This window comes from Scyliorhinus torazame, chromosome 11 (assembly GCF_047496885.1).
Source record: "Scyliorhinus torazame isolate Kashiwa2021f chromosome 11, sScyTor2.1, whole genome shotgun sequence".
In the NCBI taxonomy this organism is placed as follows: domain Eukaryota; kingdom Metazoa; phylum Chordata; class Chondrichthyes; order Carcharhiniformes; family Scyliorhinidae; genus Scyliorhinus; species Scyliorhinus torazame.
Genome location: NC_092717.1, coordinates 131,020,818 through 131,047,669, shown reverse-complemented (window position 1 = coordinate 131,047,669; position 26,852 = coordinate 131,020,818). Strand labels below are relative to the sequence as shown.

The following is a 26,852-nucleotide window of genomic DNA, read 5'->3' as shown; positions in this document are numbered from 1 at the left end:
AAGACTTGAGAGAAATTTTTAGATGACCCCATCCTAATATAGGTACTACGTCTAGGGGTTGATATTAAAGGGCCATGGGAGGTTGGCTTGGCCAGGAGTTAATGCGAGGAGGCCATGGCAAATATTTTTGAGAGTGTGCCTCTTCCCAATTCCTTATATGTATAGATATAGCTAGAAAAGACTAGTTTATATTTGATTTGTGTTCGCATCTACTTTATGCGGGGGAAAAAGGGTGTCGGTATTTTTAGAATGCTTGGGGTTCCCTGGTGTACTTGGGGGGTCACTAGGAGTTCCACGGCTCAAAAGTTTGGGAAACCTTGTAATAGTGATTTTTAAAAAAAGTATGAATAATACCCCCATCGCAAACATCATTGGACAAATTTGTATGGCTCTGTGGTTCTTCAAAAACATAAGGTTAAATGGGGCTAACGATTCTAGGTAAAGGTAAAGTTGCCACAGCCCCAGATGACCGTAAGCAGCTTTCCCCTTTGAGGGGGAGGGCGGACTGGTGGATCACTGCACCTCAGGCGAGAGGCAAGATTGAGAAGGCTGGGTCTTCCATGAATAACCTAATGATTCTACTGCTCCTCTGTCCGACGGGATTTCCGTTCTTTTCTTAACTTTAGACTGTGAGCTTTCCCCTTCATCGACTTCCCCTTTTGTTTTGTTCAGTTCCCCAAGCTTGTCCCAACACAGCCCACCTCTCCCCCACATGACCACTGTTCCTTGTTGTCGAATTTTGCTTCCACCGAGCACTGACCTTTGTTTTCCTATTAACACATTCTGCTATCCGATCTTTTCCACTATTAACTCTTCAGTCCCTAACGGCACCATTAACAGCCCCTTTGTCTCATGTCCATGCCATCATTTTCAATCTCTCCTGTCACTCTGTCCCATTCCCCCTCTCCAAGTGTATAGCTAATCACATTTCTATTCCCTTTCAGTTCTACAGAAGGGTTATGTGGACTCGAAACGTTAACTATGTTTCTCTCTCTACAGATGCTGCCAGACCTACTGAGTTTATCAAGCAATTTCTTTTTTTATTATTATTAATGATTCAGGTCCACAGAGGAAGTTGTTTCAGTTAACAGATGACAGACAGTACCAAACAAATCACAGCACATTAACTACTTTAGAGTATGCTCATTTCTTTTATTGGAAACATTACTGTGAAATCAAAGACATAAATAATTGATAGCTTGTTCAAACAACAGATCTTTCAGGTTATTCATTATGTACATACTTTTATGCTCAAACAGTAAGCTGCATTAATCAGGATTTATTTGCTATTTCACTAAATACATCACAGCATAAGGAAATGTAGAGTGTGGCCATATGGAAAAACACAAATTATCCATCAAGATATATGCTTCGTTCAATATATTCAGAAACGTATTTCTTTTTACAGTTCTGGGAACAATTATTTTAGCATAGATTGCAACAGTAGTACAGCAATTCAACTTCTGGTGGTGACGGTTGGTGGTTGTTCTGATTGAAGCTGTTTCCCAAGGTACTCCCTACAAGTAATAGGATCACGGTTAGCATGTTTGTTTTTAAAGAGCAATTTGCGTTCAGTAAAATTGTTCATTAAAATGCAAGGCCCTTTTCATACATACAACAATGCATTACACATTTAATTCTAAAAGAAACCAGCAGGTTTACAAAATGAAGACACAAAAGCAATCAATACATATTAAATAATACTTCATTTAAAAAAAACGGGAAAACTGAATTCTTACCATGGTATAGAGCAAATAAAGAAAAAAAAAAGAATCTGTGCTACACCACCACAGAATTGCAGCATCACGGGGGGTTCGCCCCACAACCCAAAGATGTGCAGGTTAGGTGGATTGGCCACACTAAATTGCCCCTTAATTGGAAAAAATGAATTGGGTACTCTTAAATTTATTTTTCAAAATGAATTGCAGCATCACTTCATTGACAATCACACTCCATCTGTAAGTCTTTTTAATCCCATGTTCCCATCACAAGAAAATGGTGGCAGAACACTTTTCAATGAAGTGTGATCCGTTGAAGAAAATTTAATACGACATTTTTCCCTCACCGGTTCCATTTTCCAAGTCAGCAAGCGGGGGGGGGGGGGGGGGGGGGGGGGGGGGGAGGAACGGGACGAGAGAATACCTGGTCTGAGCCATCCAGGATAGATGGTGGAGTAGTGCTAATGTCACTGAACACGTAACCCAATGGCTTAAGTTAATGCTTTGGGGACATGGATTAAATCTCACCCATGGTAGTGGTTGGAAATTAATTTCAAATAATTACCAGTTTTAATTAATTAATCTGGAATTGAAAGCTAGTGTCAGTGATGGTGACCATAAAACTATCATGGATTGTCATAAATACCCATCAAGTTCACTAATGTCCTTTAGGAAACAAAATCTGCTGTCATTGCCCGGTCTGGACTACATGTGACTCCAAATCTACAGCAATGTGGTTGATTCCCAATTGAAATTACTAGGCAATCTACTCCTTCAAGACCATTAGGGAAGGACAATGCTGGCCTTGCCATTTACGCTCACATCCCACAAAAGAATAAAAATAGTCCTTGATAGCGGTGATAAGGTACATGAAGGCTTTTAGAGATAAATTTCTTTTGAAACAATGTAGATTATAAACTCAGCAGCATGGAAGAATTGAATTTGTACATTTATTTTAAAAAAATAAGAAATAATGATCATTTTAAAAAACAAAATAAGGTACTATAAAAGATAAAGATTTCAGATTACAAAAGATCTATTTGCATTAGTTTGCAAAAATAGTACTGCATTTAGCTCAGTATCAAAATGCTCAAGAATTTCTACAATATCAGGATTGGTGCCAATCTGAACTAAAGTACTCGCCCATTGAAAATAAAATTTTACCCTTGCAGCAAGACTGAAGTTTTATACTTCTGTTTATTTCAAATGACACAAACCTGCCTATTTTCTACAGGGTTATATTAATAATGCATCATAACACAAGTAATTCATCCAAAACATCTGCTACCAGTAGTGTGGAAAATGTTACCTAATACAGTCACCATCAACATGTACATGCAGTATCTGTCGGGGAAGAGGGCGTGTAAATGAGTGAATTATCCAGAGCCGTCTGTCAATATCGTTCAAAGCATTTGTACTGAAAGATTGAAGAGTGGATGCTGCCTGCCTGTGACTCATTATGTTGTTCTAACATTTTTACATTACATTTGTTCTTTTGGCTTTCTAGAAAATGTCACTGCTGTGTAAATGTTCCTATGTTAAATGCCGACGTATTTATTTTAAGTAAAAATGGAAAGTTTTATCAACTTCACAGATTCAAATGGGAGCAGGAATAGGGATTCAGGCCATCAATTGTGCTCTGCCATTTAATAAGATCATGACTGATCGGATTGTGGCCTTAACTTCACTTTCTTGTTGTCTCCCATAATTCTCGTAGGTCAAGAATCTGCCTGATGCAGCACTGAATATATTCGACGACCCAGCTTCTTCTCTCTGGGCTTAAGAATTCCAAAGGCTTGAGTCATCCCGACATGAAACAATAGCTCTCTGCTCTCTCCACAGATGCTGTCAGACCTGCTGAGATTTTCCAGCATGTTCTGTTTTTGATCCACTCGGGTATTATATCCACTGGATATTATTTTAAGCCCCTCAGAACCTTTCAATAAGATTACCTCTGATTCTTCTAAACTCCAGTGAGTGCAAGTCAAACCTGCTCAATCTTTCCACATTACAAAAACCCCTCCTACCAGGCATCAGCCGAGTGAACCTTCTCTGAACTGCTTCCAAAGTACACCCCTCCTTAAGCAAGGAGACCAAAACTGTAGTCTAGGTAGTCTTACCACTGCACTTTCATACTCCATCACCCCTATAAAGGCCACATTTCATTTGCCTTCCTAATTACTTGCTATTCTGCATGCTAACATTTTGTGCTTCATGCACAAGCACACCAAATCTCCTGTACTGCAGCATGCTGCAGTCTCTCTCCATTTAAATAATATTCTGCTTTTCTATTCCTCCTGTCAAAGTGGACAATCTCGCATTTTCCAACATTAGACTCCATCTGTCAGATTTTGCCCACTCACTGAACCTATCGATGTCCCAATATACTCGTTTTAGGCAAGATTTTCCCAGAAATTGTCAAGGGCCAATGGGGAGCGGAAAAGTGGCATTGAGCCTGCTGACGGCAACAGCGGCTTTTCCCGCTGTGTAGTGTGGCACAGTGCCAGAAATGTTCATCCACGGATACTGCACCATATCACTGACCTCTCGTTCACCGACTCCACTATCACCTAGCATGCAAAATAGCAAGTAATTAGGAAGTGCTGCAATCATAAGGGTGGCACATTTGAAGGACGCCCAGCACGCACTTCGAAGATAACTGGGAAGTGATGGCTGCCAAGTAATCCGCACCCAAGTTTTCGGATGCTTCCTTGGAGCGACTGCTGGATAGAGGCCAATGAGATTCACAGAATCCCTTTAGTGCAGAAGCAGGTCATTCGGCCTATTAAGTCTGCACTGACCCTCTGAAAGAGCACCCTACCTGTAACCACTCCCCCTCCTATCCCTGTAACCCCATCTATCCCTGCACATCTTTGGATGCTAATGGGGAAATTTTTAACATGGCCAATCCACCTAAACTGCTCATCTTTTTTATATTTGGACTGTAGGAGGAAAACAGAGCACGGAGGAAACCCACGCAGACACAGAGAGAACGCACAAACTCCACACAGATAGTCACCCAAAGCCACATTCGAACCTGGATCCCTGGCACTGTGAGGCAGCAGTGCTAACCACTGTGCCACCCGTGCAGAGGAGAGAAACCAGCCAGCAATTTTACCAACCCAGCATGGGAGGTGGCGGCAGCTGTGGTCAGCACTAAAGTCCTGTAAAATAGGTCAGCCTGCCAGTGCAAGAAAAGGATGGATGATCTTCTCCATTCTGCCAGGGTAAATCACTCTTCCCATCACTTTAAACTCACACCCATCACACATCTACAGGGAACTCACTTCAAGCTCAAGGGACACCACCACTCGCTCTTCTACATATACCTTCAATTCCCCTGCCAGTGGTGTCCTCATCACCTCTGGTCCCACCCACCATCCACACATGCCAGGCATCCTTATCATCTTTCCTGGCACATACCCTGCTTATACTCGTTCCATCTGTTTTCATGCAGGACAAGCTGCCACACAGCAAGAATGAGATATCCCAGATGGGTGGAGGAATGCCAGAACTTAAGGTCCTCATGGAGTTTGATGACTGAGCCATGTAGCTGGCAAGGGAGGACGTCAGCCGCGCCTGTGCTGATGGTGAGATCCATGGCGATTGAGGATCCAGCACTGCAGCATCCATAGACAGACAACAATGCTGTGAGTCACATCTCCTGTTTCTCAGGCCTCTACCATGCACTAATGATCTCTCTTTTCTTTCACAGGAACATCTGGGAAGCAGCCCACGTCTTCCCCCCCAGCCAGGTTGTTGACTCCAGCCCTGAGAGCAGTGCAAAAGCCAAATTCACAGACCCAGACATTGAAGGCCTGTCATAGTGCTCACCCACACCCTCCATCAGAACACACACCATGGCAGGATCTAGTTTTAGAGCAGCCTCAGGATCACAATCTGGTGAGTGCATAATACTATCAGATTCACAGCAGGCAGAGGCAGGGACACCCTAGGGTGTCGGCACTTGAAGGACTGCTGGAATGCAGGAATCTGCGGAGTCCCAGTCAGATGAAGTGCCTCTGGACTCGACCGTGCCTCAGTTGCTGGAGCTCCAAAGATAAACTCAGGAAAATCAGAAAGGGATGTCTGGCACACACCTCGGATTGGAAGGCTGTATGGAGGAGTCCGCCCACCATATATCTTAGGTGATTGCATTCAGGTGAAGGAGCTACGCTCAGAAAGTTAGTGATTCCAAATAAACCTGTTGGACTTTAACCTGGTGTTGTAAGACTTCTTACTGTTTCTACAGGAAATGAGGATATCTCCCACAATGTACAGGGCTAGCATCACCCTTTCCAGTCACCATCAATGTGTGCTCTCTGCACCTTTTGAGTTGTGGCTGGCCCCCATCTCATCTGCTTCAGTCTCCGGTGACACTGAACCTCTAGGGTACAGTTCACAAAGGATGACATTAGATTAGGAGAGGTGAAACTTTCTCCACTGCATCGCCATGATATGACTAGTCATTGGGAGCAAGCGTGCTGCCAGCCAGACAGGAGTCAACATTCACAGAAGCCCTGCGAGGATCTATGCACTGTCCCCATTGCAAGTCATCATCATCTTCCTGCAATGTAGGAACTATGGGCAATTGCTGTGTCTCCATGACAGAAGCCTCATCATAGAAGGTGTGTGTTGCCATCAGCCAGACAGGAGAGCAATGCTCATAGAAGCCATGTGAAGATAATGGGATTTCCTCATTGGATCTCAAGGCCCACAATGAATCTTGCAGCAATGAGCATGAACGGAGTTTGTCTGCCTCGACCGGACATCACCATGGCCGACACCCCCTCCCTCGAGGACCTCCTCATCAACAACCTCATCAGAGGAAACATGCTGATCCTCCATCTCCTTCTCAAGCAGTTTGTACCCCAGTTGCCGTGACAGGTTGTGCAGGGTGCAGAAAGCAACCACAATGCACGACACCCTCTGCGGATTGCATTGCAGGGCTCCACCAGACCAGTCCAGGCACCAGAACCTCATCTACAACATCCCAACTGTTTGCTCCACTAAGACGCAAGTTGCAGCAGCAGTTTCATTGTACCTGGTCTCAGCTGCACTCTTGTGGACTCCACACAGGCATCATCAGCCACCTCCTCAGTGGGTAGCCCTTGTTCCCAAGGAGCCAACCCTGCAGCCGCTGTGGACCTTGAAACATGTCAGGGATCTGAAAGCAGTTCCAAATGTAGGAGACATGCCCACTCCCCGAGAATAGAGCACATACCTGAGCACCCAGAGTTTGGTGTGGTTGCAGACCAGCTGAACATTCAATGGGCGGAAGCCCTTACAGTTCACGGATTGATCCTCCGGAGATCTGAATGTCACGTGTGCAGCTGACAGCACCCTACACCTATGGAAAGCCACGGATTTGCATCTTGCATCCTGGCTTGCCTGATCCTGGTTGAAATGGGTCCCCGGTGAAGAATCTCCTCCTGGATGCATTGTGTGCAGATTCTTGTGAAATCCCACAGAGGTACCCTGTGGAGCCCTGGAAGGAGCCACTGCTGCCAAATCCTGCATAAGGTAACAGATGTGAACAACCGATTCCCTGGATATGAAGAGTCTTCAACGACACTGATTCTAGGAAATCTGCAGGTATGTTCGGCATCATTTGTACCCGAGCAACGGTCCTCTGAGGATCAGTCTCTACGTGTGGAGCAGGCAGTGTCATCTCTTCCTCTTCACGTTTCTGCTCCTGTCTTTGGTGAGCCTCCGCTGACATCTTCTCACCTGCCTACGAGTGAGAATAATGACAAGGTACACCTGGCTCTATGTTTCATACAATTTCCTCACTGCAAAATCAAAGAGAGAGGCTTGACAGTTAACTCCTGTCTCCTTAAGAACCACTCTTGGTCCATTCATTGTCTGAAGCAGCCTCTCAAAGCTCACTAACTCACGTTCTGGCCACTACATTGATGTCCAGTCCTTCATTCTCATGCTGGTTGGGCAAGACCCCTCATCACCCTAGTCCCGCAGCACATGAGAACAAGTGGCCACAGCTTTGGCCAATTTATTCTGCTTGGAGCTCTCATCTGAGGTACAAGATTTGTCCCAAACTTAACTCAGGCCTTGCACTCAAACTGGTCTATGGGGGGTGTTAAGTAATGGGTTAAGAGTTAAGTAATGCATTAAGAGACATTGCAATTAGTTGTCTCATTTATGTTAAGTAACCAATGATTGACACTGATATGTAAAGGGGATTCAGGTGGCCTTTGTGGCTGGTGATGTGTAATTAGAGTTTTGTGCAGAGTCTGTTGGAAGAAATAAAAGTGTGTTGGTGAAAAAGGAACAGAATTTTGACTCTTCATACCACAGCATCTAATACGTCTAACAATTGGTAGCAGAGAATGGTTGCTGTGTAAAGGTGAAGAGTTGAAAGATACAATTTTTCCAGATGAGTGAGAAAAAAAAAAAAAAGAGGGATATATGGCTGAACCCAGGATATAGATGGCTGGATATGACTATCCTCCCTTAATTTCTGAAAGGGAATCGTACGACCAATGGAGAAGTGCAGTAGTTATGTGGACTAAGGTACCTGCCTTGGGAAAGAGAAAACAAGGTATGGCATTGGCTCTTTCTCTACATTATGACAGCAAAATCCGAAACAAAGTGCTTTCTGAGCTGGAACTGGAAGAGTTAGACTCAGAAGAAGGTCTGGAGACTTTATTGCATTATATGGATAAGATTTACAAGAGATGACTTGTTAATTGCGTATGAAGCGTGGTCGGATTTTGATAAGTTCCGGAAAATAGAGGAATTCTCCATGGAAGACTATAATGGAATTTGGCAGACTATATAAAAGGCTGCAGAAACACAACCTGGAATTTCCACAGTCTATGTTGGCCTTTAAATTACTTGACTGTGCTAGAGTGAGCAATATGGATAGGCTCCTGGTTTTGACAGGAGTTCAGTTTACGGATGAGGATACCTTATTCGATCAGATGACAAAAGCTTTAAAGAAGTTTCTGGGGAAACATTTGATTCCGATGGCTCTGATGACTCAAATAGGTCAGCCTGCTATAAAGCAGAATATGGAAGATACACTACTAACAGGATGGCCAAATTGTACGGCTACAAACAGGGCCCAAGACTATAGAAGGAGATCGAGACAAGGAAATTAAGAAGACAGAAACCCAGTTAGAACTTACAATAGGAAGATGAACCCCAGAAATGCACGGGGCATGTTAAATCGGTGTTTTCGATGTGGCTCTCAATACCATTCTGTCTTCAACTATCCAAAAAAAAGATAGTGTTCAGAGAGAAGACATTGTCCTATTAACAAGCAGTTTTATGCCGGTAATGAGGGTATTGGTGCAGAATCCCTCAACTGTGCTGTATTGGACAGTGGCTGCACATCTACTGTGTGTGCAATTGACTGGTTAAAATGTTACCTGGACTCCTTGAATGCTGAAAATCGTAACAAGGTTAAGGAATTTGAAAGTTCCACAAGTTTCAGGTTTGGGGGTGATAATACTCTGAAGTCGCTGAAAAGAGTGGTGATCCCTTGCAATATTGCCGGAGTGAATCATTTCATTAGCACGGATGTTGTATCAAGTGAGATACCTTTGCTTCTGAGCAGACTGTCCATGAAGAAAGCACACATGAAACTGGATATGGAACAGGATAAGGCAACAGTTTTTGGAAAGACGGTAGACTTACAATTTACACGGTCGGGACACTATTGTATTTCATTACTGACAAATAATATTTCAAGTAGAGTGGTTAAGGGTGTGTTAATGACAGTTGAAAATGGGACTTTCACTGATAAAAAGCTTGTTGTATTAAAACTGCATAGGCAATTTGCACATCCGTCTCCTCGGAGGCTGAAAAATGTATTAAAGGATGCAGGGGTAAGGGATGAAGACTATACTAAACTGATTGAACAGGTTAGTGATTGCTGTGAAGTTTGTACGAAGTACAGAAGGACACCAGCACGACCGATAGTAACCCTACCTTTGGCCAGGGATTTTAACAACATTGTGGCTATGGACCTGGGATATGGCCATTTTTCCGAAAGGACAACTACCAAAAGGTTGGTACAAAAGTGACATACTTGCCTGAAGGGTCTAGTCAATGGAAGATGCAACTGTTATTAGTGGAGCAGGGGAAGCCACTGGAAAGTATAAACGTTGGTTGAATGTACAGCATTCAGGGGAGGGAGTAAAGACAATGGATTGGGAACACGAAGTTCAAAAATGGAAGGCACAGAAACGCAGTGCCAGTTCAGATAGTACATCGGTTAGTGAACAGGTCCGCAGGAAAAGGTCGAGAACTACTGAAAGGACATCCCACAGCAGATAGGAAAGATCATGCAGTAGCAGTATAGAACAAGTTACCAGGCGGGAGCGGGGACGTAGTTTATCAAGGTCTCGGAACATGAGTAAGACTATGAAAACTAATAGGAGTAGAAGCCCACATGCATGTGAGATTTTGGTGGCTTCCAATAAATATGAAAAGTTATCAAAGATGCTAAACAGCAAGAACTGCATAGTTGGAGTGAAATTGGGGTATACACGGAAGTACCAGATAGGGGACAAAGAGCTCTATCCCACAGACGGATCTGCACGGAAAAGGTTCTTCCGGATGGAACTTATAAGGCAAAGGCCAGGCTCGTGGCAAGGGGATTTGAAGAAAGCTTAGAAGATCAGGATTTAATGGTAGATTCACCTACAGCAGGGAAGGTTAATTTTAAAGATCTTCTTGGCTCTATTAGCCACAAAGGCATGGGAATGCAAATCTATAGATATAAAAGCTGCCTTCTAGCAGAGGCATCAGCTCCAGAGAGACATTTTTCTCCGTCCTCCTAAAGAAGCAGCTAACACAGAAGGGGTACTCTGGAATTTGAACAAATGTGTACATGGTTTAAATGTTGCATCTAGAGTCTGGTATTTTTGGGTAAGGTCAGTTTTGTTAAAGTTAGGCTGTTACCAGTTGAAAGTAGATCCTGCAATATTTTACTGGCACTATAAAGGGAACCTTTCTGGCATCTTTATGATACATGTCAAATAATTTTTGTGGGGCGTGACTAGTGATTTTGAAGCTTTTGTAATCTCTGGTTTGAGGAACGAATTCAGGGTCGGAAGTCAGGCTTCCAGTGCATTTAAATATATTGGACTGGAAATCGGACAGACTAAGTTAGGGGCAACTTTACGTCAGCAATCTGATTTGGAAGCATCAGACCAATAGCAATTAGTCGTGGCTGGGTTTCACAAAAAGATGCAATGGTTTCAAAGATGGAAAAAGAGCAACTGCGAAGTTTAATTGGGCAACTGAATTGGTTAGGTAGACAGATTAGACCGGACGTGAGTTTTGATGTCTTAGAGTTGAGTACAAAAATGAATGATCCCCAGGTGGAAGACACAATAAGAGCAAATAAAGCGTTTGGCCAAACTAAAAATGCAGGAGTGTGTTTTGAGGTTCCCGGTTTTAGGTGACCTTAGGTACTTGAAATTCATAGTTTATAGTGATGCGTCCTATGCAAATCAAGCACAGGAGGTTTTATAATTTTCCTCCTGGAGCACAATGGTAAATGTTGCCCTCTTGTGTGGGAAACAAAGAAAATAAGGAAAGTGGTCGAAAGCACTTTAGCTGCTGAGACGTTAAGCTTTGTAGAGGCGGTGGATATGACCTTTTATATATCTCAGATATTGACAGAAATTTAACTTTTGGATATTGTTAATGAAGGGCACCTGTTTCTGTGACTTGTTTTTTTTCTTCCAAAAATAAAGGGGGGAAATTGCATGTGTGTTTTTGAGTTTCTTAAAATTTTGTTTTCACCTAATTTTTTTTTTCTCCAAGGAACGGGAGACTGTTAAGTAATGGGTTAAGAGTTAAGTAATGCATTAAGAGACATTGTAATTAGTTGTCTCATTTATGTTAAGTATCCAATGATTGACACGGATATGTAAAGGGACTTCAGGTGGCCTTTGTGGCTAGTGATGTGTAATTAGAGTTTTGTGCAGAGTCTGTTGGAAGAAATAAAAAAGTGTGTTGGTGAAAAAGGAACAGAATTTTGACTCTTCATACCACAGCATCTAATACATCCAACAGGGGGACTTGCTGATATACACCTCAGCTATGCCAATGTTTAGGAGCGATCTTGTTGGGCAGTATGCCATTGCCAACTGTCCAAGAAAATGCATTTTCTGTCCCAGTCGACCAATGGTGCAGGTACGTCATGGCTATCAGCGATTTTCGAAATCAGTGTACCAAGGGTTAACTGCTGAGCAGCAATCAATGGCAGTAACACCCAAGTGGTGCTAGAGTGGGCATAATTGCAGGAGTATAGACTCCATGTCAATTGAGTTGCAGCCAAACTTGTCTCAGCTGCAATGGGATAATGGTCACTCCTCATGCCCTTCCATTAGCCTTGCTCTTATCAACATCCCATCTCCAGAAGCATTGCCCCGTCCCCCACTAGATTGCCCCCTCCCCCATCAGTCCGTGATGACTACCCACCTATTGCAATGTCCCATGCTTCCCTTCCCTTTGTGAGGCCCTTCTAAGAAGCCTATGGCCGAGCAGCAAACTACAATCTCAGGATAAGTGCTTTTCACACTTTTTTTAAAAGCAAATTTAGACTACCTAATTTATTTTTTACAATTAAGGGGCAATTTATTGTGGCCAATCCACCTACCCTGCACATCTTTGGGTTGTGGAGGCGAAACTCAAACAAACACGGGGAGAATGTGCAAACTCCACACGGACAGTGACCCAGAGCCGGGACCGAACCTGGAACCGCGGCGCCGTGAGGCAGCAGTGCTAATCACTGTGCCACCGTGCTGCCTGGTGCTTTTCACACTTGACAGTCTTCCCCCAGTACCCTGGAAGACTTCCCCGGACCCAATTAGGTGCCCGGTACCCTGGAGTCTTCCGGACTAGTCCCCAGAACCCTGAAGTCTCCCCTTCCCCAAGTTCTCCACTCATCTCCCCCGACTACGCCTCAGGTATCCTGAAGGCTTCCCCCACTATGCTGGAGTCATTCCCTGGGATTCTTCTAACTAGGCCATTGGTACCCTTCCAGACTTAGAGGTGATCAAAGGCTGGTTATCTTCCCCAGTCAGAAGCAGCATGCTAGAGTCAGCAACCTTAATACATAGTGCAGTTTCGCGATCACTGTGCTCACCTCCATGTTTGCTGTACTCGCCTAAAGCGTTCCACTTGGATTGGCTCAATCGGCACACACCTTTTGAACCCAGTTGAGATTCACACCGTTCTGACATCATGCCACCAAGGATGAATTATTTGACAGGTGGGTATGATTCCAGCATATGGACCCGATAACAAGATGCAAATATATTCTAAAAAGTTTCCCAACATTGAAAAGCGGGAAACAAGACCTGCCACCAACAGAGTGATGGGACAATTGCAGCAAGATCGACGCCAACATAAAATATAACTTTAGGTTCCTCGTCATACTTTCCTGTATGACACCAAAGGGAGCAGAAAATCCTGGCCTCCTCACAATTTGCTTTCTGAAGCAACAAATTGTTAAAGCTGCCCACAAATTTCACACATGACTGGACTTAATAAGTGATATGATAATTGCATGGTTCAAAAGCGGCTGGAACTGAAATCTATTGAAAATTTTCACCAAAACCCTGCATCCACAATACTCAATCCGGAACAACTCTTAAAGCAATTCCATTTTAAAAAAATTCTAATTTCAGTAATAATAATATTTTTGAAAAAGTGTGACAACCTGTTTTTCACCTCTATATCAAATTATGAAGCATAATGAAGATCCACACTAAGTGTTTAGTTAATTCTTCCTAAAAATACTGTGCTCAAAAGTCTTAATGTCATGGATGACATTTTGTGGTGCTATTTTGAAGAACTTTCCGAGTTATAATTGCACATCAAAGGAGTGAATTCCTGTGACACATCACAAATGAAAACATGTTCAGCCTGATTGCTCTCAATAAACATTGGCCAATTATTCTTTGAAATGCATATTTGAACATTTTATCTCCTTCTGTTAAAATGTACATTTTGATTCACTATCATGTGCAACCATTTGAGGCATAGGATTCAAAATACACAGAATATTATAAGGCTGTATTTTAACAAATGAGGTTCAAACATTATGATTTTGATGGAGCATATTCCATTTGTTAAACTTATTAATGCAAGTTAAGGGCATTTCCCACAAAGTTGTTGGAAACAAGAGTTGATAATGGCACATCAAGAGCAAAGGGATATATGGAACCTTGGTGGATAGGACAAACACTAACAGATTAGATTTAAGGATTGAGAAATAAAGAGAGTGGAGTTGGAAAAAAGTTGAATGGCTGTTCAAATCCAATGTCAAATTAGGTAGAGCGAGAGGGGAAGAAAGATTGCATTTAAAGAGACAAAAAGGAAACAATTTTTTCAAAATTTCAAGTTGATTGTTCTGAAATGAGGTTCCATACAGGACATAAAATTAAAAAAAAATTTTTTTTTAAAAAGAGTAACCCATTATTTTTTCTAATTAAGGGGCAATGGAGTGTTGCCAATCCACCTAACCTGCACATCTTTGGGTTGTGGGGGTGAGACCCACGCAGACACGGAGAGAATGTGCAAACTCCACACAAGTGACCCGGGGCCGGGATCAAACCCAGGTCCTCAGCGCCGTAGACAGCAGTGCTAACCACTGCGCCACCGTGCCCACCCTCACAGGCCATAAAGTTACAGAATAATTAAGATAACATTTTCCCACAGAAACTAAATTTTGGTAAAAATGCTTTATTTCCTGGCACTTGGGTTGATTGGCAGTGACCAACAGTTTTACGTTGATTAAACAAGTATTATTTTGTTAATTAGTAAAATCAACTCTGGTGGTGATTTCAAGAGGCAATTTATGCAAAAATGCAGTAACTTCATGAAGGTTAAAAGTGAGATTCTCTTGCATGAAATAAATGCAGCATGGCACAAAACTGGCATCAAATATCGGTGATTCATAATTAATTGGGTATTTCTCGCACTAGAATTTGCAGCCTATTTGCATATTAATAATGACATTTTGTTCACGTGCTGGTTTTTGGCCCTTAATATTTTCAAACTAATATAGAAAACATTGTGTGAAACTGTATAGTAGGAGGAAAGCAATGACTAAAAGTCTGGGAGCATTTCTGGCGAGAGAAATATAGTTAACGTTTTGCGTTTGTAGGACTCTTCAGAGCTCTGAAGAAGTCATACAGACTCCACTTTAGCTCTATTTCTCTCTCCACAGATGCTGTCAGACCTGTTGGGTTTTCCCAGCATTTTTTGTTTTTATTTCAGATTTCCAGCATATGCGGTGTTTTGCTTTTATTTAATTAAATTTGATAATTCAACAGTTCAGAGTGAGGTGATTTTCCAGAGGTCAAATATGAATTAGGTTTAGACATTCTCAATCTTGGTCTGGATTTAATGGCATGGCCTCTAATTAGAAATTGAGCAGATTAAGAATGCGTAGGCAGAGGGAATCAGTGACCGCCAGACAATCAAGCAGGACCAGCCAGGTAGTGTGCAAGTCCCAAGTACACCTTGCTCTCTATCTAACCAGTGTTCAGCTCGGAGGAGTGCAGCCAGAGCCAAATCCATGACACTACAGGTGCCTCATCTGCACATTAGGAGGAGGAAGAATAGAAAGTAACAGTGATAGGAGATTCTTCTTGTCAAAGGGAACAGATAAACATTCCTGCGGACATGGCTGCAATTCCTTGGCTCCCTGGTGCTAGGGTCATAAATGGTCATTGAGAAGCTCTAAATCACTGAGGAGAGAGAATGAATAACCAGAGGTTGAGGTCAATATCAGTGCCAATGATGATCAGGTAGAAAGAGGTAGAGGTTCTGCAGGCAGATCTTTTGGGGTAGAGAAAGGAAACTAGCAAGTGATATCTGGATTAATCCTGTACGACTTGTGAGTGAGTACAATTGAACAAATTGAGCGTGGCTGGAGAAATGTTGCAGGAGGGAAGCTTCAGATTCCTGGGACATTGGGACTGGTTCTTGGGGAAATAGGACATTTACAGATGGATCACCTTTAAGAGAGCCAGGACCAATGACCTCGCAGGTCAGTTTGCTGGTGCTGGTTGGAAGAGATTAAATAAGTTGACAGGAATATGGAAAGCTGGATGTGGCAATAGAAAGGCAAAACAAGGTGAATTAAAGAAACGGTGAAGACAGAAAATGCTACCAAAAGAAATAGTAAGGTGGGGTCATATTAGAAGGCACACAATAAGGTCCAAATTAAGTTTACCACTCAGTTATGCAAGTTGCAGATGCCTGGAGGCTCTTGTTGCTGTTTCCGTCCATTTCTGTAGTCGAAGGACAATTTTTCCTAAGATGCCTGGGTCATGGAACACCAGGCTCAGGGGATGTATGGGTCCAGAAAGCAATCCAGTTTGAGGCAAGACGGGACCTGGTGCGCGACCCTGATCCAAAGTGGCCGCATGATGACACCATTGAAGAAATACTTTCGCTAATTATTGATGCTTTTGTTGCTGATGTGCTGAGTGCTGCATGTAACTGGATGTCACCGCAGGTTAAATATGCTGGATGTCCAGCATGTTCAACTGCACCTTGAGCGCCAGTGGAATATGTGGATACCAGGATTTGTTCCGGTGAGATTGGGCCGTGTGGGATGGCCTGCACAGCTGTGGCTCTGGATGGGGAATGGCACTGATACATGGAACAAGTAACACATTGATAGACAGATCATTTCTGAATCAACGTTCTGGACATGATAACACATTCTCAGGCTTATCCTCCGTTTCTGTTGAGGAACCCGAGTGGGGTGGTACTGTGTGTTTGACTTTGTGAAAATGAGCTGATATTGTATTGGTATCAATATGATGTTTCCTTGTTGCTTAAATGGCTACTGTGATATGTGGAATGCTACGCAATTTTATTTTTAAATCCTTGTTCCTATTGACGGTTTAAGAAATCAAAATATTCTCAACTCTCAAGTGCTTACGCCAGAGTACAAGTGCCATGCCTCAGATGATTAGTGCATAGCATCAAGGAATCTTTGAAGCCTGAACATCTGAAATTGATCTGTGGTCCTCCTGGCCGCACTGACAGCCGCTACCACTGCTTCCCAGTGCCATTGTTGACCCTGCTGCTGGGGGAACAGGATGTCCCATCTCACATCCACATCGTCGAGAAGCCTGGCTAGGTTGGCATTGCCAAAGCATGGAGCAGGTCTGCGCGCTGACTGGTGAGGGAGGATTTTAAAGCAGCTCGTGACACCGAGGTGCTAGTCTGGCGAATCAGATGGCGAGACAACCAGTAACGGCGAGACTCTTGTGGGAGCTCATTTTCGGCACTAAGTGCTGCTAAATATGGGCCGTCGAGGAACACTCTGCCAAACTCACCCAAAATTACACTTCAAATTTTTTCTGTTCAATCGCGGCTTTGAATATATAGGCAATTCACTAGTGGGAATGGTAGAGGAGCAAATTTGCAAGGAGATTACAGAAAGGTGCAAGAACTTTAGTGATAATGGGGACTTTTATTATCCTAATGTAGACTGGGATTGAAATATTGTAAAGTTCAGTTTCTGAAGTGCGTTCAGAAGAACTTTCTGGATTAGTAGGTTTCTGGCCAAAGAAACAAGGCAGTGCAAATTTTGTTCTGAGATGGGTCAAGTGGACAAATAGTGGAATATTTAGGGGTGAGTGATCATAGAATCAAAAGGTTTACATTAGCTGTGGAAAAGGATTAGCAGCAGGATGGAGTAAACACATTTAAGAGGTGCTGGATCAATTTCATTGGAATGAGAATAGATCTGTCCCAGATAAATTGGAATCAAAGATTGACAAACGACAGGATAATAGAATGATAGGCTTTAAGGAGTGAATGGTACAGCCAAGGTACATTCCCACAAGTGGGAAAGGTAGGGTTACCAAAGCCGGAGCTGCCTGAATGGCAAAAGGGATAGTGAGAGAAAAGTCAGGAGGAAGATGAGTGATTCAACTGAAAGATGAGGGAATAAAGCTGAGTATGGAACGTTCAGAGGGAAGTGGAAAAGGGGAGAGGCAAAGAGATAGTATGAGAAGAGACTGGCAGTTAATGGAAAAGGGAACCAAAAGATATTCTATAATTGCCCATCCCTATGGCTTGCAAGGCCTTTTCAGAGGGCATTCAATGTCAACCACATTGCTGTGGGCTTGGATTCACATGTAGGCCAGACCAGATAAGGATGGCAGATCTTCTTTCCTAAAGAAGATTAGTGAACCAGATGTGTTTTTATGATGACTGACCATTACAGAAATTAACTTTACAGTCCAGATTTATGAACCGATTTCAAATTCCACCAGCCGCCTTGGTATGATTTGCACCCATGGCTCCAGCATTGGCCTGGTTTACTAGTCCAGCAATGTTACCACTACAGAAATGGCGCTGAGGACCGTGGTTCGACCCCGGCCCCAGGCCACTGCCTGTGTGGAGTTTGCACATTCCCCCAGTCTGCTTGGCTTCGGCCCCACAACCCAAAGATGTGCAGGCTAGGTGGATTGGCCACGCTAAATTGGAAAAAGATAATTGGGTACTCTCAATTTGCTTTTAAAAAATGATTAGAGAGAAAACTGGATTTACGCATGAGGGAAGAGGGCATGGCTGAGGCACCGCCGAGTACATGGCAGCTGTCTTAGCTGCCAAAGCCATTGTGAAAGATACTGGATGGGCTAAAAAGTGATAGAGGTATTAAAAAGGCAAGCTGTTTTTAAAGTTGATAAATCAGCAAGACTGGATAGGATGTATTTCAAGATGTTGAGGAAAGTAGGAATACGAATTGAAGAGAGGCTGCCATAATCTTCCAATACAGAAGTGGTGACTAGAGAATTGCAAATGCTATACTCTTATTCAAAAAAGGGGGGAGGCGGAGATAAGCCTAGCAACTACAGACCTGTCAGTTTAATCTTGGCAGTGGGAAAGCTTACAGAAACAATAATTTGAGATAACAGCTAACAGTTGCTTGGACAATGGTGATTAATTAAGGAAAGCCAGCAGAGAAAGGCAAATTGTGATTAGCTAACTTGAAAGTGAAATCGGTTCACTTAAATAAAGAAAGACCTTTCTGATCTTGAAAATACCTTGTGGGTGTTAACTATTTGCTATCTATGGTATTGGATATTGTTTGGAAACGGGTTAGTTCAGGAATGTAGATAGTTGGGAACGGGGGTAAACTTGATACTGCTTGTGTAGTTAAGTGTATTGTTATCATGTAACCTTTTCTTGTGTGTTTCCTTTAAGTTAATAAATATTCTTTGGTGCTTAATTACAACAAGGCTGCATCATGCCTCACCAATCCTTCTGGGTTTTGGGAGACCCTTACATTAACATTGGCGGGGCTCTTAACACTGTTTATGTAGTCCTGGATCCTCATGCTTTATTAACCACTCACAACTTTATAAACTACTCATAACTTTATACTTTATGAACCGCTCATAACTTCAGAGATGTTTAAAATCATGAGGGGTCAAGGCAGAGTAAATGTGCAAAAATTAATTCCATTGGGGAAGAGTTGAGTAGCAAAGAACAGTAATTTAAAATGATTGACAGACGGCTCAACGGGAACGTGAGGATTTTTTTTTTTTTTTTTTTAAACACACAATGAATGTTTAGGATCTGGAATGCATCAGTGCTGCCAGAGTATGTGAGACAGATTCAATCATGGCTTTAAAAGGGAATTGGATATCCACTTGAAGGAAAATGCAAGGGAACAAGGGTGGGAGAGTCAAATTAGCTGAATTACTCTTGCAGAGAGAGGGCATGGACACGTTCTACCATTCTAGTAAATCGCTTATGCGCCTCATCAGTGCCTATACATTCTTTTTATAACGTGCAGACAAATCAAATGCGGTCTACGCCAGATTCTCTATACATACAAAATAATTTATCTGCTTTCCAATTCTAACCCTCTAGAAATGAATCCCAGTGCATTGCCTGATTGTCTTAACCTCTGACACTACTTCCAGTAATTTCATTAACTGCACCCGTGCCCTCTGCTTCTCTATTTAGACACTTTCCAACAATGAGGCTTTATATTTTTCCTATAGAATATATCACATTTTTCTATATTGGAGTTCATTTTATTACAATGCCCATTCTGCAAGTGATATTTTTTGCAGTACTCCTTTGTATTATTGACACCCACAATTTGGTGTCATCTGCACATTTTGAAACTAGTTTTGATTCCAGAATCCAAGTTGTTTATTGCAAATAGTGAACAATGATCTTCATGCTAATCCTTGTAGTACACCATGCCCCATATTTTGCCTGTTTGAGTAACTATCTTTAACACGGACTGTCTTTTGTTTTACAGACAGCTTGCTATCATTCTGCTTCTTGTCCCCTGACTTTACTCAGTCTTCTATGAGAAATCCAATGTCATATAGTGTAATAATAGGCAACATTCCTACTAGTACTTGGCACATTAAGAAATCTGGTGATTTTCCTATTCTGTGAATTGAAAGTCTCAGAGACAGCACCCTTGCAGGTATCACAGATCTATCTATATAAAGTGGAGTTTGAACATCTTTCAAAAGAAAAATGAAATCACACCCATGTTAGGTATCCTAAAGTTATTCCTCAAAACAGAAAGCAGTAAATTAATTTCCATGCACAAAGTTCTCCTGAGCCAGAGTTCAGCAATTTTGGCAAAAATCCCCATCTTTCACAGAAGCGCTTTGAGGTCAAGAAATATGATTCTCTTTGAGGTGTCCATAACCTTGGGAGGTCCCATAATGCAACAATTACTTCTATTTAGCAGAAAGGGATCTCGATGTAATGAAAACAGTTGAAGAATTTTGCTGCATCAGTGATTGTTCATGTATTTTGCATATGACAAAGGCTTGTAATTTAATCAGTAAAGGACAAACTGGCAGAACACAGGGTTCAGAAGAAATCCACTTATTTTGCTTTCAGTGACATTCGTAAAGCCTTTGATGATCTCATACAGCTCTCAGCACTCTGAACCTAACACACAAACGATGATGAGAGTACATGGCTGATGTAAAAAAATTAACTCCAACTACAAGCCAGTCAAAAGACAAAGCAACAACTACAGTTATATAGGCCTTGATTTAACTGGACAAAATAAAGTCCAGATTTGGATGCGTTTAGCGGGGTGTTCCTCGACAGCTGCAGCACCGAGAGACATTCCACTATTCAACGTCACTTGCTGTGTTTTTTGGCCTTGCCGGGGGGGGGGGGTGCTCTCTGCCAAGGTCACACCGAGAATCATTTGCTGATGAGCCCAGGATGGCACTACCAGGGTGCCACTGCCAATGTGCCCAGATGCCAGAGAGAGTGCCTGGGCTCCACCCTTCCCTGTCACCGACCACCGTGGCATATCTAATGGCCTGGGGGATCCACCCGGGCTGCCAATAAGACTGGTCCACGTTTGTGAAAATCAGTAAGCGGCAGCCAGGTGAGTTTTCGCAGGTGCGGTAAGGCTGAGATCCATAGCCCAAAGTCTCACGAGACTCCGTTAAATCTCGAGAGGGGCCTCTCTCTCTCTAATCAATGGCCTCGCCCTGACAACATGTTAGGCGCAACACGGCTGTTAAATCACACCCATAGTTTTTAATGTTTTAACTGTCCGTGACTGGCGATGCAGTCCTGATCCATGCAAGAAGAATTTCGAATTGATTGATAGTTGGAGAGAGAAAGCAGACAGCAGGGACTGAAGGTTCCGTCATCAACAGTGGGGATCTCAATGAAAAGCCCGAATTGAGGTATTGAATGATGCAGGACAAGATACAAGGCATAATGTACATGATGTTCCAGGAACATTGTGAAGGATTGAGAGAATGTTGCGTGTACAACCACAAAAGGCTTGCGTGAACAAACAGAGATAGTTGACGGTCTGCTACGCTGTAAAACGCATGGTTTTAACTGGTTAAACACCAGTGGTTTTCCATATACTGACGACCTCAATTTTTGGATCCTGATAATTAGATTAATTTATCTAGTTTTAGATAAATGGGATGTGCCCCTACTGTGTGAACTCGTTCATGAATGTTGAAATATTTAAAATTGGATTTCTCATCTGGCTCCCTGGCAAACCAAAGATAAATTATCCCGAGCTCTCAAGAAATCTAAACAAAGTATTCAAACTTCTCCAGGACACTATCTTTCAAACACCATCAGCCAAATACCATCATTTTATTTTGCATCAACCTTCATGGATAGGGGCCCTGTTTAACATTCATTAAAAAAAAATGCACAAAACATACGTAGTAGGGTTACTTAACATCCACTGCCAAAGGAAATGTTTAAACATTAGATTGAATTAAAAAACATAGGTGTAGGCCATTCGACCTTTCGTGCCTGCGCCACGATTCCATAAGATCATGGTTGATCTGGTTATTGTCACAGCTCCATTTTTCTATCCGCACACTATAATCCGTGACTCACTTGTCTCACAAACAATCTACCTAACTCAGCTTTGAGAACTTTTATTATGATGTCAATACTACCTTGTACGCACATACTCGTGCGACTCGGCCAACGTTGTCTACCTCATACGCTGCAGGAAAGGATGTCCCGAAGCGTGGTACATTGGCGAGACCATGCAGACGCTGCGACAATGAATGAACGGACATCCTGCGACAATCACCAGGCAGGAATGTTCCCTTCCAGTCGGGGAACACTTCAGCAGTCAAGGGCATTCAGCCTCTGATCTCCGGGTAAGCGTTCTCCAAGGCGGCCTTCAGGACGCGCGACAACGCAGAATCGCCGAGCAGAAGCTTATAGCCAAGTTCCGCACACATGAGTGCGGCCTCAACCGGGACCTTGGATTCATGTCGCATTACATTCATCCCCCACCATCTGGCCTGCAAAATCTTTAACCTGGGGTTACCCCATCTCTGGATCTGTAAAGATTTAATCACCTGATAATGCTCGCATTCCAAGCATTGTCTGGCATCTTTGAATCTGTCTATATATATATATATGTTTCTGGAACATACCTCTTCATTCACCTGAGGAAGGAGCAGCGCTCCGAAAGCTAGTGACATCGAAACAAACCTGGTGGACTTTAACCTGGTGTTATAAGGCTTCGTATTGTGCTCACCCCAGTCCAACGCCAGCATCTCCACATCATTGAAATAAAGGCCAACATTATATTTGCCTACCCGATTAGCTGCTGAACTTGCATGCTAGCTTGTGATTTATGCACAAGGACACCGCATTGCAGATTTCTCAATTTAAATAATATTCAGCTCCTTCATTTTTCCCACAAGTGCATAACTTCATTATATTCCATCTGCCAAGTTTCTGCCCATTCACATATCCCTCTAGACTACTCTCACCATTGTCTTCTTACCCTTGTTACTTCTTACCACCACTCATATGAATTTTACATCTTCTGATCCCAGATCATTTCTTGCTATTGTATTTATTCAATCTCGTACCAACAAATCTACCCCACCACCCTTTCCTTCTTGCCTGTTCTTACGGAAATCCCATTAAATCCCTGAGCCACTATTAAATCCTGGTGGGTTCAGGGATTACTGGTTTTAAGTGGCTCATTAATGAGCCGTATTGACATTCTGCCACCAGCAAACCGAATTCCTGCCTCGCACTAAATTCGGAACAGTTTTCCTGCCGGACACAAATACTCCCACTCAATTCGTGGCCCCCTCGCCATCATACCCACCTCCCGCAGGCTCCGTTAAATTCTATCCAGACAATTCTATCCAGACTGTGCAGAAGCAAGATTCTTCCACTGCATTCTGACACGCACCTATATGACACGTACCTATATTCTCCGATATACATATTGCACTGCACTTCTGTCTACACATTCATTTCCCCAATCCTTCCCTTCTCATGCAGACGCTCTATCCATCACTCCTTACCCCATTGCACAAACAACCTCTCCTCATCCTCCAAACAATAAACTGCAGACGGTGCGTGGAAACAGAATATTTGAAGAGCCAAATAGCCTTGCCATTTCATATTTTGTGTTTTGAGAATCAACTATGCAAGATATTGTGAAACTAGACTCAGGTGATGCTGTGAACTTTTCAGAGTGAACTGGATAAGTTCAACTCTTAATTTACTTGGCTATATAGAGATTGTACCAGTGCATGGGAAAATGATGACTGGTACTACAAAATTTGTTTCTGATCTCCATTAACAAAAGAATGGATGATCACATTGAAGGGTGGTCATTACAAACTTAGCGATGACCATATGTTAATGTATTCCTCCTTAACAAGTTTATAAATCATATCAAAGAAATGGGAAGTAATAGGTTTTTAAAATGGAGATTATCTAAAATGGTTATCTAAGACAAAGATTTTTTAAGTTGGCAAAGCATGGAAAAATACTTGTTTCCTTCAACAGAAAGCAGGAAAGTGATGATGATATGCAGGCGGAAGAGCCAGTAAGCAGGACATGATGCAAATGGGAGTAGGTCTCATATTGTAGAAATGTGGAGGGATTAAGGCTGCAGGTTCAGAGATATCACTTAGATTGAAGATAGAAAAGGAATAACAAGACTTAATAATTGTCTGCAGGGTAGATAGGAACCTAGACAACATTATCAAAAATGCTACAATTCCTGAATGGAAATAAATAACTGAGAATTTACTGACCAAACTAAAAATCCCTTTTATCGCCCAAAGGTACATTTCTCAAACATCTCATTACTGATTAATGCAGGAAGTTCCTTCAGAAACCTCTTTTATAAATATTACACAGAAGCCAGACTAGTATACCATTCATCCTGAGTTTTTAAAAAAATCTTTGGAGGTCTGCCAATTAAATCAGTTTGCTTTGTTTTAAATTCTCAAAATCCAAAGTCAAGCTTTATAACAACATTTTGAAATCTGCTCAACAAAACTTTCTATAGATATACTAAATGATTTTATTAAGATAATGGAGATCTGATGGCATTGCACAATTTGTCAGAGAATATGATCCCACTTACCTGTTAACTCCATCACCTGAATAAAGCTTTTACATTTTTTCTCCAGTTTTTTCCCATTAATTTTGAAAAACTTTCAGAAATAGAAATTCCTTCGGTTTTATTTTACAACTTTCTACCAGTTTCAACTAATTTAGTCGTGTGAATGCATTCTGGGAAATTAAGACACACTGCACATATTCACACTGCAGATTGGATTCCTCTGGTAAAATTACCACTGTGGGCAAAACTATCAGATCTATGCCCTGCTTTTTGGAAAAGTATGTTCCTGAAGTAAAACATTGAAAGAAGGTATTAAGACAGAAAAAATATCAAACTGTGTGTCATTGTGAAGTAGTGCTTTTAAATTTTATATTCTGTTCAAAAAATCTAACTTAGGACATCAGAAATTTAAGTTTCTAAAAAAAAAAGAACACACAAATTTTGACTGATTTTCAGGGAGATAATAGATACACATACCCTGTCAACCCCAGAGTGTGACTTAACTGGCCACTTCGTAACACAAAATTCAAACTGAATTAAAGAAATCTCAAGGTCAAATAAAAAGATGTGCCTGAAGTAGATGTGCTGTTGATGGCAAGTAAAAATAAAAAATGCAAAGTAAACAAAATGGGTCAGACAACATGGTCACAATGGCTGTTGATTTCAGATGGGTATAAGAGGCGCTGTTTTCTTTCATGGGATGTGAGCAATTTTAGATAGGCCAGCATTTATTTCCATCCTAACTGCCCTCAAAAGTGGTGATGAGCAACTTCTTGAACCGCTGCAGGCCCCGTGGCGTAGGTTCACCACAGTGCCTTCAGGCAGGATCAGACCTAACGAGTGAAGGAGCAGCGATAGCGTACAAAACGTCAGCTTGGTGCGTGGTTTGGAGTGGACCTTGCAGACAGTGGGTGTTCCCATGCATCTGCTGCCCTTGTACTTCTAGATAGTAGAGGTTACGGATTTGGAAGGTGTTGTTGGCACCTTGTAGATGGTACACACTGTTGCTACTGTGCATCGGTGAGCTTTAATGGCAATGTGCAGTAGGCCAAGAGATGTCAACTCAGGGTACATCTTTTATTTTATTTTCTTCCCCATCACCATTCCCTTTGATCCTCTTCTGTCATGCACTCTCCCATCTTCCACCCTATCAGGGAACTTCCTTTTATCCATGTCTTACCCACCCCTTTCTAACTTTTCCCAATTCTGATGAAAGATCACAGACCTGAAGGGCAAAATTCTCCATTTTGGAGAGTGTTGATGCCAGGACTGAATCGCGTGCGTTTCGCTTTCCCGTTGGGAGCACTGCTAACTGTAACAGAGAATCCTGGAGCCAGCAAATGGCCAGAGAATTTCGGCCTTGTTTCTTGCTCCACAGTTGCTGACTAATCTGCTGAGCATTTTCAATTTTTATTTCAGAATTCCAGCCTCCACAGTATTCAGCTTTTCAATTCTATCCGGAATCTTTTATCATAACACTACCTAGTACTGTCACAGATAAGGGAAATTATAGTATGGGATTTTCTGCTGGAAATAGTAAGAGGACTTTCAAATAGAGTGGGCAACATATACCAAGTTACTATTATATTGATAGTACTTACCAGTTGTGCACCATCAGTTTCTGAACTGCCAAAAGAGCATTGTATCGTACTTGTTGATCTTCATGATGCATATGGTTCATCACAAGCTGTTTGCCTCCAAGCTGTTCAATTACACTGAAAACAAAATAGTCACAATGAACATTAAATTTTCAGTATTTATTTTTGAAATGTTTTAGGAAACAAATGATTTGAATATTAATTGTTTGAACTGATAATACAATTAGGGATTTGGAGATGTATTGTAGCCACCTAAATTGGCCAACTCCCGATTTAAAATGGCGAACGGCAAAGGCCGATGGGAAAGTCAGCCAACAAGACAGAAACCAGCAGCTGCATGTTTGCTGTGTATTTACCTCTGCAAAGGTCAGACAACATCGATACCAGCGACCATCAGCATAACAAAGTAGCAGCCATCTGCATACTGATGAGCAATCCCCGGGAACAAGTAGTAACATTTTGGACACACAAAGCAAAGCCAGACTCCTCGGCGCAAGCAGGAGCCAACACAAAGGTGAACGAGCACCTCAAGACCACCTATCGATCAGGGAACCGCACCAGTATTGGAGAAAATCGAACCAAGCGATTGGGACAAAGTCCAATCACTTCGGACCAGGTACAGGGTCCGCCCCGAAAGGCGGGAAGCCC

The 26,852-nt window shown here is 42.3% G+C and overlaps 1 protein-coding gene across 3 annotated transcripts in view; it reads right to left on the bottom strand.

Moving 5' to 3' along the window:
• Nucleotides 1-1,131: 1,131 nt before the first annotated feature.
• atp6v1h (ATPase H+ transporting V1 subunit H) overlaps nt 1,132-26,852 on the bottom strand; it is a 155,707-nt gene continuing 129,986 nt past the window's right edge. For all 3 annotated transcript variants that reach the window (XM_072467771.1, XM_072467772.1, XM_072467770.1), the window contains 2 exons: nt 26,208-26,321; nt 1,132-1,517 (listed from right to left, as the gene is read on the bottom strand). In XM_072467771.1, the coding sequence (XP_072323872.1) occupies nt 1,457-1,517; nt 26,208-26,321 (175 nt within the window). In that variant the 3' untranslated portion in view covers nt 1,132-1,456. The remainder of the gene's footprint in view (nt 1,518-26,207; nt 26,322-26,852) is intronic.